The 13,775-nt window shown below is 32.9% G+C and overlaps 1 protein-coding gene across 2 annotated transcripts; it reads left to right on the forward strand.

Annotated features, from left to right (window-relative positions):
- The first annotated feature begins 1,850 nt into the window (after positions 1-1,850).
- Positions 1,851-12,505, forward strand: LOC130647631 (spermatogenesis-associated protein 6-like). 2 transcript variants are annotated; one of them, XM_057453568.1, is made up of 11 exons: positions 1,851-2,088; positions 2,176-2,313; positions 5,977-6,025; positions 6,150-6,197; positions 7,109-7,239; positions 7,409-7,477; positions 8,847-9,162; positions 9,707-9,845; positions 10,472-10,693; positions 11,388-11,428; positions 11,517-12,505. In XM_057453568.1, the coding sequence occupies exons 1-10, from the start codon at positions 2,041-2,043 to the stop codon at positions 11,419-11,421; spliced, it is 1,194 nt and encodes a 397-aa protein (XP_057309551.1). In that variant the 5' UTR covers positions 1,851-2,040; the 3' UTR covers positions 11,422-11,428; positions 11,517-12,505. The 2 variants fall into 2 exon arrangements, with proteins under 2 accessions (XP_057309551.1, XP_057309552.1); XM_057453569.1 differs by having other exon boundaries at positions 1,855-2,088; positions 9,057-9,162.
- Positions 12,506-13,775: the final 1,270 nt, after the last annotated feature.

The following is a 13,775-nucleotide window of genomic DNA, read 5'->3' on the forward strand; positions in this document are numbered from 1 at the left end:
CCCTAAATTTATTGCTAGGCTGAAAAAGAAATGTTTTGACTAGAATATCAAAAATTAAAATTTTATTGTTTTTCTTTTTGTCTAAACACCTGTTTGCAATACTTTCGTGTTTTTGTTATTATCAAATCAATTTTATTTGATAGCAAGTCACAGCCTTTTCTTCAACACTAGCATGATATTTACAAGCTAGCTCGAATCAATATCCGGCTCCTTGGTTAACGTAATTTTCCAGTAACCTCTGTCATTTTTAAAAACATGATCATGATTTTTGATACCGTTAGGGAATTGTTAAAATAAGCAATCCTCTCCAAGACAGACACTTCTCTGAAGCGGACAAAATCTCTGGTCCCGTAAGTGTTCGCTACAAGAAGGTTCCAATGTATCATATTTTACCGTAGGAAAATCCGCTTATGCCAAAAAACAATGGAAAAGTGAACCGTCGTTTGAATTTCGATGACGTCAGCAAAGTCCTGTCAATGAACTAAATTTTTTTTGGAAATTTGTTCACCCGTTGCTTGTATTGTATTGAGCTTGAAACGCTGACCAAACTAATACGTAGGGGATATAAGAGATATAAGAGTTTAAAAATTTTGCTGACGTCAGTAAAGTGTCTAGCTAAGTTTTAACAAGACACTGCGGTCGGGTTGAAATCACACATAATGAAAAAACATTTCAGTCTACGCGTTCCTGCAAAGAATATATCGATTTAATTGTTTTAATGATTCTGCTGGACGCCTTTTCCTAGAAAAAGTCAGCGCAACTTTGCTCGTTTTCTGTAGACGCCTATTTCTAGAAAGAGTAGGCGCCACCCCGTTGATTTTTTGTTAGACGCCTTCTTCTAGGAAGAGTCGTCGTAATTGTTTTAATGTGTTGAACGCATATTTGTGTGTTGTTAAACTTCTATAAAACATTTTCATAAATTCTATTTAAAAACAACATTGAAATTTCCAATTTAAGATACAGACATTATTCCTGAGTGCGGACGCATTCTAAACGCGTCAGCAGGAAATATTTGCACCGATGCTTTGTAGAATGTATCGTCCTAAAGAACTCTGGGCGCTGCTTCCTGGAACGCGTGGCCGAAAAAAATAATCTGACGCCTAATTCTAAGAAGCACCGCCGTTTCTGGATGCCGCTTTCTAAAAAAAGGGGGCGTAATTTTCGACCACTATTACTAGAAAGCGCCGTCGCAAAAGTATTGGACCGCGATTTCTGGAAATGGCGGTCGCACAATAAATTAAAACGAAATTGAACTAAGCATTACTGATCCACCTCCCGCTTTATACCAACATATCACATTACTCCGTATGTGTGATTTAATAAACGCGTCCATGTAAACACCCTTCAGGTTATTCGACCCAACAAATTGCATGCCTACATCTCTATAATAATAGCCGTCGTCTGTCTGTCACTGCGCAGACCCCCCGCGGGCAACGACTAGTAAGTAAATATTTTTTAACAGCCAAGCGTAAATATGCAAAGTTAAAAACATTTGACATGTTAAAAACCTTTGACATAACCAACATGACTTTACTGGGATTGGGAAGGAATTATAAAGTTGCTCAATTGTTTACGTTTTTAAACAATGACACGAATTTACTGATTTTTTTAAAATCGTCACCATTTTCATAAGATAAATCAAAACAAAGAGTTGGTGAATTTGTTAAGTGTTTTGGGATTCTCCAAAAGATGTCTTAAAATTGTGGGAAATCTGAAAAATTAATAATGACACGCTGATTTCGTTTGGCCATATTGAATAGAACGTTGCTATGGACATTGTGGTCACACGCTCTGTAAGATATACTTAAGGTTAAAATAAACTTCAACTTAGATAAGCTGGCCAGGATCGAATTTTTTATGAATGGGAGACTGGTTAAAAATTGCGGAGCTGTTTACAAATCTACGAGCTGCAGAATAACATTAAAATCACAGGGTTGATGTGAAAAGGAAATCTATTTTTACAGAAAATCTCTATAACACTTAGTGGAAGCTACTTATATGTCAGTTAAAACGAAACTATAACTTCAAAAGGCAAAAAAGATGCCACGCAAGGCAATGAAATGCATCGTAGAGATTGATTTGCATGTTGTAAGTCTGCTTTTGACTTTTCTTTTTTTTATTTCATCGATAAACTTGTTTTTTTTTGCTCTGAATGTTTTCTTAAATTTGGTCTAGATAACATGTCCTGGGACGTTTCTTCGAGATTATGAATATGTATATTTGCATATGGAAATGTTGGGCTTGGAAGCAAGAACTAAATCTGTCCCACCAACTTTTCCTTTGTTTTTTCATGAGAGATTAAAGTTCGAAAGAGTAAGTGATTGATTGCAGTAGATACTATTTTCATGTTAATTTAATCCTTTGATTCTTACTTAACAATAATATAGAAGAGGTCAGAATTTGAGTGTAAAATAAAATCTTGTAGCTAGCTATATAGCTATACTGGTTATAATATATATATATATATATATATATATATGTTACATTTGACATAGCTACATGTTTAATCAAGTATTTTTTTAATTGTGTAGTATTTATTTTTTTATATTTATATTAAGAGCAATTTGCAAGGAAAACATGGATTTTTTTAACCTCGTTTTTAGCTATGTTTAAAGTTATTTAAAATTTATTAATAAGATTGCAGAAAAATCAATAATATATGCGAAACAGTCATGAACATTTTTTGTTTTATAGTGCTCACCTTGTTAAAAAATACTTATTAATTTTTTAGAAATTATTTATTATTTATATCTACACAAGTAAAGTTCCTTATAAAAGTTTATTTGATTTGACTCACTAAAAAGACATTAATATTCACAAAACTGATTCTGACCTGCTGTTTTAATACAAGTATTTTTAGACTACCCAATGATTTATAAGATGTATGTTTTTATCAACCTCTCTTTAATTTTTGCAGGTCTCTCAATTTAGCCACTGGTACATTTGCATGTTGTGTACATTGTTACAATCTTGTTGTTTAGTAACAAAATTCCATTCACACAACCATGACATGCCTAAACTCACTTAAGATAACAAATTTTTGTGAATTTGAATCTGTTTGAATAAGCAAAGCTGGACTCTATCTCATATTTTTCTTAGCCCTGTGATCTGCTAATTATTTTCCATACAACCGTGAACAAATTTGACAGATTATGTCATTTTGGTCATTTTGTAATGCCAATTTTTTCACTGGGCAAGTCAAAAAGTACCTAAAAGCAAGTAGGCCTGGAAATTTGTGGAGTCTAGGGAAACAATTCTTCCTTACCATGATCTGATGAAAACGATCAAAACGTTTTTCGTTTCAGCGAAGTAGACTTTGCGGAAACGATACGTTAACAACGGTAACGATTAGCTTTAAAGCGGTAAATAATTCGAGAACCATTTAAAAATCACCCTAAGTTAGTGGCAAGAGCATAGTAGTAAAATAATATAATATAGATCTTACAAACGAAAACCCTATTTAGGAAAATTTATCTGGCAATTTCATACCACTTATAATAATTTAGCTCAAGGCTAGATGGGATACACTAGCAGTTGAGATTAAACTTTATTTATTGCCTGTTATCTTCTAAAGGAAGAATTATATATCTGCACTTTATTGTCCAGCTTTTAAGTATCAAAATACAAAGGGGTTAATAAACTTTTATTTGTGATGCACCACAGATCAATAGGCAATTTTTCATTTCACCAGGCCCTATTGATTGTCATTTCTTAACATCATCATCATCATTCTCGGCTTAACGTCCGTTTTCCATGGGTTGGAGGGGGTATATTAATGACCCTTTTCCAATCTGATCTAGACTGTGTTAGATCTAAACTCAACTTCCTCTGTATAAAGTCTGTCCTTATAACCTCCTGCCAAGTCTTTCTTGGTCTGCCTCTGTTCCTTGCCCCAGGAACTATCAAGTCTCTACACTTTCTTACCCAATTATCCTCCTCCATTCTTTCCAAGTGCCCCAGCCAATTCAATCTTCTTATCTGGATAACATCTTTAATTCTACGGAGACTTAGCCTGCTTAGCTCATCTGTCTCTTTCTGTCTCTCAGACTGGCGTTACACATCCACCTAACCATTCTCATATCATTCCTTTCTAAACGGTCAAGATCTTCCTGCTTCACTGCCAATGTCTCACTACCGTACAACATAACACTTCTTACACAGGCCTCATACAACTTACCTTTTGCCTTAATTGACAGGACTCTGCTAGTCAACAAAGGAAGTAACTCTCTGAACTTTTTCCAAGCAGAACCTATCCTGCAAGTAACACTTCTTCCAACACCCCCTTCACTGCCCAACATATCACCTAAGTAACAGAAGTTCTCAACTATCTCTAACGAGCCACTGTTGTACATCATTACAGCTGGAAATACTTCTTTCTCTATAATCTCACCTTTGCAACGCTTGCATACAAACTGAATGTCAGCTCTTAACCTTCCACTAATACTACTGCAATTCTTATGTACCCAATGCTTGCAAGTCTGACAAAAAATTGAGTTACTACCAACCCCTTTCCTGCAAACTCCACAAGACCACTTTCCAACTACAAGGTCACACTTGGCTGCAATGCTACTAATCATGACTTTAGACTTTGCTGTGTTTACCTTTAGCCCTTTCTCTTCTAGTCCTTTCTTCCATTTCTCAAACTTTTCAACTAGTTCTTCCATCGACTCTGCTATGAGAACCAAATCATCTGCATACAATAACTCCCATGGACAACCTGTTCTGAACTCCATCGACAGCGCTTCTGAGACTAGAATAAACAACAACGGACTAAGTACAGAACCCTGATGTACACCAACATTTACACTAAATTCATCACTAAGTGAATCGTTAATCCTGACACGACTTCTAGCATTGCTGTACATAGACTGTACCATGGTAACTAGCCACTCATCCACACCTAATTTTCTCATAGCCTGCAAAGTGGATTTTATTTTTCATATCTTTTTTTGACATTGGTGGGACTTTGCTGACATCAGCAATATTTTAAACTCATATCTTTATATGCTAATCAAATCTGTTCAATTATTTACCTTATCTTGATTAGTGTTACAACTCTACGCAATATGAAAAAAATTGTGAAAGTATTTTTTTGTTTAGTTGATTTTTTTATGGGCTTTATTTATAACATAATGCTAGTTTTTTGATTTGAGGTCAAATAACATGAAAAAAGAAGTAAAATTGGAATGGAAAGTACTCACGCGCTTGCAAAAAGGTGCATGCTAACCAAAAGATCAACTTTCTTTGACCTGATACAATTAAAAATCATCAATACTCACAATACATTCTTATAGCTTAACGTCTGTTTTATGTTAGCAAAAGTTGGATAATGGGTTTATTTGTGACCCTTTTCCAATCTTATCTAGACTGTGTTATAATCTAAGTTTAATTTCTCTGCCTGAAGTCTTTCCTTCTCAGTCTACCCCTGAGCTTCGCTCAAAATTTAAATCCATAGATTAATTCCAAAAAGGTTAAAAAACATCAACCTGACCATTATTTGGGTGCATAAAAATTATATATATATATATATGCACTTTAAGCTTTCTGTTTCATATATTAAACTATATATACTGTTACCCAAAATTGCCATTCATTAGTAAAACATTTTGTGTGTTTAATTAATTTCTTATAATAAAATAATCATTTCTAATTATTCTAACGGTTTTTAACTTTTAATGTGTTAACTAAGTTTCTTCTGAACAATAAAGACAGAAAAAACGGAAGGCTAGTTATTAAAACAGATTAGAAGCAGAGTAACAAAAGTGTATGTTTTGCTTATATTATTGTTTTTTCTGCAATTCTTAATTTATTTTGATTGTATTATACAGTCTTTTCGTTTACATATATCAGTATTTTAAATAATATTTAAAAATGGTTCTGACCCAATCCTTTTCCTGACCAGAAGGGATTTCAATTCCAAGGGTAAAATTAACTGCCATCTTGTCCCTGTATCTCATGTGTGTTTAATTTTTTTAGACTTTTTATGATTGCACTGATCCTGCTCTTGTCGCAGCACTTTTGAAGGGTATGATTATCTACTTTATATTTTAAAATCTAAAGAGTACTTTTGTTGCACGTAAAAAGTGTAAATCCCTAGAAACAAATTTTCAGTGTGTAGAATTACTAATAACTATTTTTTTTTCTTATAGGAGAAGACATCATTGTTGAATTACGGCAACACACCGACTATATCACAGGTGAGAAATACAAGAAAGAACTACTTATCACTAACATACTACCTGGCAGCAAGCAGGATTTGATCTGCCACAGATGAACTCGCTACACTACGTGCAGCAATATGACTTACAAAAATTATACTTGCCCATCATGATCAGAGGTTCAATCGGAATGATATATTCTCTGTTGAGAATGAAAAATAAGGAATGTGCAATAATAAGGATTCACCTATGTAAAAAAATGCTGCACAATTGAAAACAAATCAAACAAACAGCTATATTTTTTACTCAAGCAAAAACTAAAGAAGATTAAATTACTAATGCTCTCTTCTCTAACATTATTTTTTTATAAAATAAATGGTTGTGCTTTGTCAAGTTGTGCTACCTGAAATAAAGAAGTTTTCGCTAGAAGAGATTTTTGCAAATTTTGTAATTACTGTTTACATTCAAGAAAAATTTCTGCTATTCATAAAAAAATAATTATTGCAAAAAAACATTCAAATGCCAGATTTGTAAAAAATTTTGCCTACAGAAACTGGTTAGGTAGGATAGGAATAAGAAGATATCGTAGAAAACTCGCACAAATCTAGGAATATTTTTTTTTGAACTATCCTCGTCAATTATGATTACTATTTACACTGTTAATTTTCAATTTTTTTAATGTCTCTATATTTTACCTCTGTTGTCTTTTTCTTCCTACTATATTTGTATTATTGGATGTTTCCGTTTCTTTTCATTCACCAAAATTTATTCCCTCGAAAAATTTGTACCTGATTCGCAGAGATTTCCTCCTGCAAAAGGAAGAAAATAACATAAAAAATAATCGATAAAAATTAATTTCCCTTGAGGTAACCTTGGACTTTTTTTTAGTCAGATAAATACTAACAAGTAAATTACTTAAAAGGTGTAAATTGGCTTTTATTTCTTTTTAGATGGAAAGGTTATTTCTCATTGCAGTAGCAACACTCACGACTTTTTGTATCCAGCAATACCGCCATACTATGGATCTGGTAGAGAAATATTATTATACAAAACTGCAAAATTTAAACCTATCAGAGTAACTGTAAGTACACTAAAAATTTTTCTTGAAATATTCACAAATTTGCTCTGTGAAGTTTAATTACATGATATCGCTACGATTTCCCTGTGACCTCTGAATATGTGAAATCTATTAAGTTTCGCTGTAAAATCTAAGAAAATAAAAAATACTGATTTTTTAAATTTATTTTTAGGGAGAACCTGTCAAATTGGAGTTTTCAACAAAAACAGTGATAAAAGAAGTTCCAGATTATGACACCATGGTGAGTTTATTAGATTTCTGCAATCCTGCCGAATGTAGTTTGCGATAAGATTGTTTAGTTCTTGTACATGTTAACCTAGTCTAGACAAATGTGAAAGCAGACTATATGTAGTTTAGAGTAGGCCACCCAATGATGTTGGCGATAATGCTTAATAAGCGATTGGTCAATTATTTTATCAAGGCTTGGTTTGTAGGTGCACACTTTTAACGTATAGCTACCATGCACTAAATTGTATTGGCTTACATGAAATTGTTTATTTATTCTAAATTATGTTTCATTTTTCCATTATATCAAATTAAATCAACTTTTATATGTTTTTACGCACATTTATACATATTTTGTTTAAGAAAGTTGTTTTTTATTCTTTACTTTTCTTGTTTTTGTAATGTGTTTTGGACCAAAAATTTTTAAAGCTTTACTAAGACGAGAGTAAACTTTTCTATCGTATCAGCTGTTGAAAATGTCAAAATGTACAACAATGTAAAAGAGGAGTATTGCTGGATACAAATAGTATTTCTAGTGAACCAGCATTATTAACGTCATGAATGTCGGGGCCTTCTTGTAAAAGCAGTGTAGCAAAAAATAGGTTGTTTATTTGTAAACACAAGAATTAGATGTAGAAAGTGTCGTGTTGATAGACTGATGTTACATATAAATTGATTTTTTATAAGCACTCATTTCAAAAAATCCAGTATGTTTTAAATTACGCTACTGGCAATCCGTTTCACGTTTTTTTTATCAGGAAATGCATTTTTCTTCCTTTCATTACGCTCATGTTCTCATTCTCCAGTTTTAAAACTGTTTTATTTTTAAACGAATAATCTTAATAAATATTACTAATAATAAATCCTGTTTTTATAGTAACAAGTAGATTTATTTTTGTAAAAAATCGATGTAAATCGAAAGCCTATAATTTTACTTCAAAATCCATTTGTAATCTTCTATAACTCTAACAGGAAATAGAAATATTATAAAGAAAAACACTACCTAAACTATTACTGTCTGCACATTCAATTTGTACTCAAAACAAGTGTGGAAAATTTCACTAACTATTTTAACAGAGTTAATTTAAAGTTAAAAAAAATAGAGTTTTGGATTGGGTTTTAATTTAGTCTCAGTCACCTTGTATTTTCCCCTGAATTTTCACTCGATTATGTAAATATAATATAAATATGACATTATAAAATAATATAAAAATAACTTTAGGCCAATAAGAATAGATTTAAACAACTTAATAGCACGATTTTATTTTTAACTCAGCTTATGCCAAATCCAGGAAATATATAGACTCATTTAGTTTAAATATAGTTTATAAGTAGTGTAATCCAAGCTTTAAAATAAATATTAAAATCATATAAAACCTATTTAGGAGAATGGGGACAAAGGCCAGCGTGTTTTGAACGCCTATACACTACGCAAATCCAGCTCAAAGGAAAGTCTTAAGCCTAAAAAGTCCAACTTAAAAAATTCCAAAAGTACGCCTGACTTGTCGCAAAAGGAACAAGAGGAATTTGTTATCCGTAGAAAGGATGATACTGTATTATCCAATCGTGACTTTTCAACTTTTGTCAATCCTAAGCCTCGTCGATCACCATCACCTGCTCGGAAGATGTTACGACAACGCTCGGCGTCTCCATCGCGAACGAAAAAGGCGCTGGGAAATACAACAGTCGAATCTATTCCAGGTAGGTTTGTCTACGGTACTTGTAACTTTTCATGACATGCAAAGACCTAATTTAGCATATCTTACCCTTTATTTTTTTCGGAAAATTAGTAAAATTTGTGAGGCTTCGGTGAAATTTCAAGCATGGCGAGATGAAAAAGGGTCACAGTCATGTATGCTCAGAAAAAATACCTATGCTCAAACAGTCTGTGGATCTTGCATACCTATATTTAAGAGATTACACAAATCAATACATATATTTGCCAGCTACAGTTTATGTATATTTAACAGAGCAGGAATTAGCAGGAATTAGGCTGCGCCTTAAAAAAAACATTTTTCTTTCAGTATTATTGATTTCGTTTCATCACCAAGTTTTTATCAGCTGATATTAAAATTGTTTTGAATTTCATTGTTTTGTCTTTATTTTCACTGTTTCACCGCAAAACATTTCATTTTTTAGTATGGAAATATTCTTTTTATTATCAGCTGACTTTAAAATCGTTTTGAATTCCACTTTTTTGTCTTTATTTTCACTGTTTCACCGCTAAACATTTCATTTTTCTTAGCATGGAAATACTCATCTGATTATCCTCACCATTACCCTTCAAGACATTATCGTTCAGTGACTGATCCTTTTTATTACACTTCAACCCCTGCGAAAAATTTAAGCTACGCTTTTGATGATTTGAATCTGTCAGGAAGAAGGTAATTTTTGTTAGAAATTTTTGATTGTGTATGTGCTTGGAAAAAAAAAGACAGTGGCAGTGTCTTTCTTCCTCCAAGGTTTAATTTGAAACAAAACGAGATAATAATGCAATTTAATTGGTTATCTTGTTAATTATTTGTTTGTTTTGATAGAATTATTTGCACCTGTGCTCAGAGAACCTTCAAATGACGTCAGTTTACTTAAAGAAAAATTAGGCTGATACGCTTTTATACAAAAAACTACCCTGATTAAAACTAGAGTTTGATTTCTGTTGACGCGCTAGTCAAACTGAGAAAGAAAACACGTGAATTTGGAATTGCAAAGTAGTCACATAGTCACATAGATAGTGACAAAACGACAAGTTAAACAAGTCAACCTCGTCCCCAGGGCTCTTTTTCTTTTTCTGAAGATCTCCGAGATTGTCAGAAAAAGAGCCTTGGGGACGAGGCTGATAACAAGAAACAACAAATACAGAAACTTACTTCAAAAATATTGTGCTGTTTGTAAAAAACGTGCATTTTCTGAATTAAAAATTATAATGGACTTATAACCATCATCCAAAACCATGTCTTGAAACAAAAATATCCGTTATTACCTAGACTGTTATGTTTCTTTGTGTTTTTAGGAGTCGCAGCTACATCTCGCCGAGTTACTACGTCTCACCTAACATTACCTCCGCTTTGAACTCGTCTCAGCGTATCCAACGTAGAGTTGATAATATTCTACATAAGAAACACTATTCAGTGGATTCAGATGCTGAGAGTGATTATTCACTGGATTTATTGCGAGAATCGTTGCGCGATGAGAGGAACGCGTTAAACGATGCTATCAAGGAGGCTGACAGAGAGTAAGTGTTTTAAAACTTTTGTGTTTAGCTACAAGCTGTGTGAGAGTGCTACACGACACATGTCTTGATATACCAGTTGATTTAAAGAATGTCTCATAGTAAGCACTTCCCTCTTTGTCTGAGTATTTTGCTCCAAAAAAGTAAAAAAGTACTTGTTTAGTACGGAATTTGTTTATTAGAAGGTTTTTTTAGGTATCGAGGCATTTAGTCGGTTGAGTTGATCTAAAAATCAAGCATACGGAATGCATAAATAAGTAATTTAGGCTTGGGCACCTTTGTCAGCACGCATGAATATTTGAGAACTAGAGGAAAGACGAAAATATATTCACCGATAAACTATTTTTATTAATGCCTGCGCATTCCCTTTAAATTAGCTTTAATGTCTTGACTATAACTTAAAGCACAGTTAAAAGCATAATTTGGAGGCTTAAATTCCAAGAATATTAAGTTTAATTCGGGCTAAAGACCTGTTGATAATAAAACAATGAAGCTGTGTTTTGCTGGATGTTGCAAACAATAGTCGTACAGTGAAAGTACAGTAAGCAATTTCTGCCAAACAGTTGCAAATTTTTTTTGAGAAATTAAAGGTAAATATTTGGAAAATAACGCCCATAAGGGGTGTTAAATGGAGGGCGGTGAATTATTCCATTCTAGTCATTGTGGAAATTCAAACCTATTTGCTTTGTATTTCTAGGGCGTTCTACCGTTCGTTAAACAAAACACGATAAAGTTTGCGTAAGTTTATTTTTAGTTTTTTTATTCTTTGTTAATTCTCTATAACATTATATTTATATTAATTTTAGGCTGTTTTTCTTTTTTTTAGACTTGAAGCCATTTGAACGTATTGTAAATAGAAATACAAACATTGTCGGAAAAGCGAATTTTTATTTATGCTAGTTCTCCAGGCTAGTGTTTACCATGTTAGCCTAGTTCACTTACCACTAAAGAATTTGCTTGTATTTCACCTAGTTGGTCAATTATACTATATTTCTATTTCGCTTAGAGCTATTTTAGAAGATTTTAGGTTACTAATTTTTAAAATACTTACCGTGTAAACCAGCCTTAAAGAAGTCCTAAGAAAAGAGTATGTGAAGCCTTATATGCTTATATTTTGGGTTGGTTTTTACTTCGAAAACATTCTGTTATTCGTTAGCGGCTTGAATAGCGTGAATTCATAAAACAGCGACTTTTGTAAAATTTGTATTTTATGTTGTTTGTATAATCAAGTCATGTTAGTAATCGAGCTAAATTATATTTTTAAATGTATTATACTTTCGTGTTTATTTTTGCGTGTTTTCGTTACTGTTTTGAGTTAGCAGCGTTTCGTTACGGTTTCGTGTAGACATCGTTCCGTTGTTGTTTGAGATAATTACTACTTTCGTCACTGTTACGAGTGAACGCCGCTTTCGTTGCTGTTTCGAGAAATTATCGCTTTTGTAAAAAAACTTAACATGTTTAACATGTTCTTATCTAAACAGTGCTCGTTTAAAGTTCTTAACTTCGGAATCCGTAATGTTCCCGCTGTGTGGACTTATGATTTATGTGCGTCTTATCAACGTCGTCCCCAGGGATATTTTATTTTTAGACATTGGGTGCTTGGGTCGAGTGTATGCCAAAAAGAAGTCTTGGGGACGAGGTTGTTGTGTTGTTATTTAATGATTTGGAATTTTTATCTAAAATTTTGTAGTATACTAATATTCTTATTTTGAATGTAATGAACTTAGTGATTTTTTTATACATGGTCACTCCTACCGTAGTAAACATAGATACATCATTGTATTTATTTGAATAGAAGATGTGTTCATGTATTCAGTTTTCTGGTTTATATCAAACCTTTTTGCGGTGGTGATCACACCTAAAATCTCCTAAATAATTTGGACTTAAAATATTGATTTCTATTTTTATATTGACATCCTTTTAGCATCCTTCCGTTTTGTGTGACAAAAAATTGAGCATATGTTTATCTTACAATTAATTATACAGATAAATTATGTTCACACAATTACTGTATCTGTCATCCAAAACAGAAAATGCTTGATTGTTAGTAAACCTTTCTTCCTTCCGTACAACACAAACTAATTTTCATAATTTTTTAGTGTTTTTTCTAATATTTGACCCTGAAACCTGCAAAGTTTAAAAGCTTAAGATCTGTGGTCACACTCGTGGAGTATCCTAATTAGTCCAGTGTTTCTTGCCTGATATCAAAGCCTACAACACAAACGATGCTAAAAAGAACTCCTGGGGACGAGGTTGAGTGAACGCTCGATTTAGCATGTAGGACGTTCTACAAAAACCGCATCTCAACAATTTTTTTTAACTAAATCAAATTCGTTTTTTATTTCTAATTTGTGAAATTAGTGGAGCCAGATATCAAGAACACAGAAAATGGTAGTTGTTAACTACGTTCCGTTATTCCGTTCTTTAAGGCTGTTGTGTTCATCTTGATGAAAGGGTCAGGATAAGGTTTACAAAGCCTGTACATGTCTGTAAAGAAATAAGTGTCAAGTAACCAAGAAACTGGGGGCCAACATGGTATATACTGAACAACATGATGCACAACTTCACAATAGAACCGTACAACCTCCGATTTTGATGCAAAATTTTATATCAGGCGTAATTTTTTCAGTCAGAAATGTTTTAACAACCTTAACCCCAGGACTCTTCTACGCAAAATAATATTCTGGTAGAACGGCTCTGTTCCGTAAGAATATCATAGGCGTAGAAGAGCCCTCAAGAGGAGGTTGGTGTTTTATACAAAGAATTCGAAGTGTGGATCGTCTCTTGAGAATCTACTAATGTTGGAATGGCTATATTCTGTTGATAATACGTGTTTTGATGTAAAACCAGTGTACAACTCATTTCAAGATCTTATATACCCTACGGAAGAAATTCTTCCGAAATCTATTTTCTAATTGAAAGGCCTTAAACATTTTTGTGAAACAGTTTTTCCGATTGGCGCTAAAGTGCAATTGTGCAGAACTTATTTTGCGAACAGGAATGAAAATCGTAAAAATTGATTCCGCAAAAAAAATAATTTTTTTTTGGAGTGTATTTAACATTTAATTTCTATTTATATTACAAT

This window comes from Hydractinia symbiolongicarpus, chromosome 6 (genome assembly GCF_029227915.1).
Source record: "Hydractinia symbiolongicarpus strain clone_291-10 chromosome 6, HSymV2.1, whole genome shotgun sequence".
NCBI classification, from domain to species: Eukaryota; Metazoa; Cnidaria; class Hydrozoa; order Anthoathecata; family Hydractiniidae; genus Hydractinia; species Hydractinia symbiolongicarpus.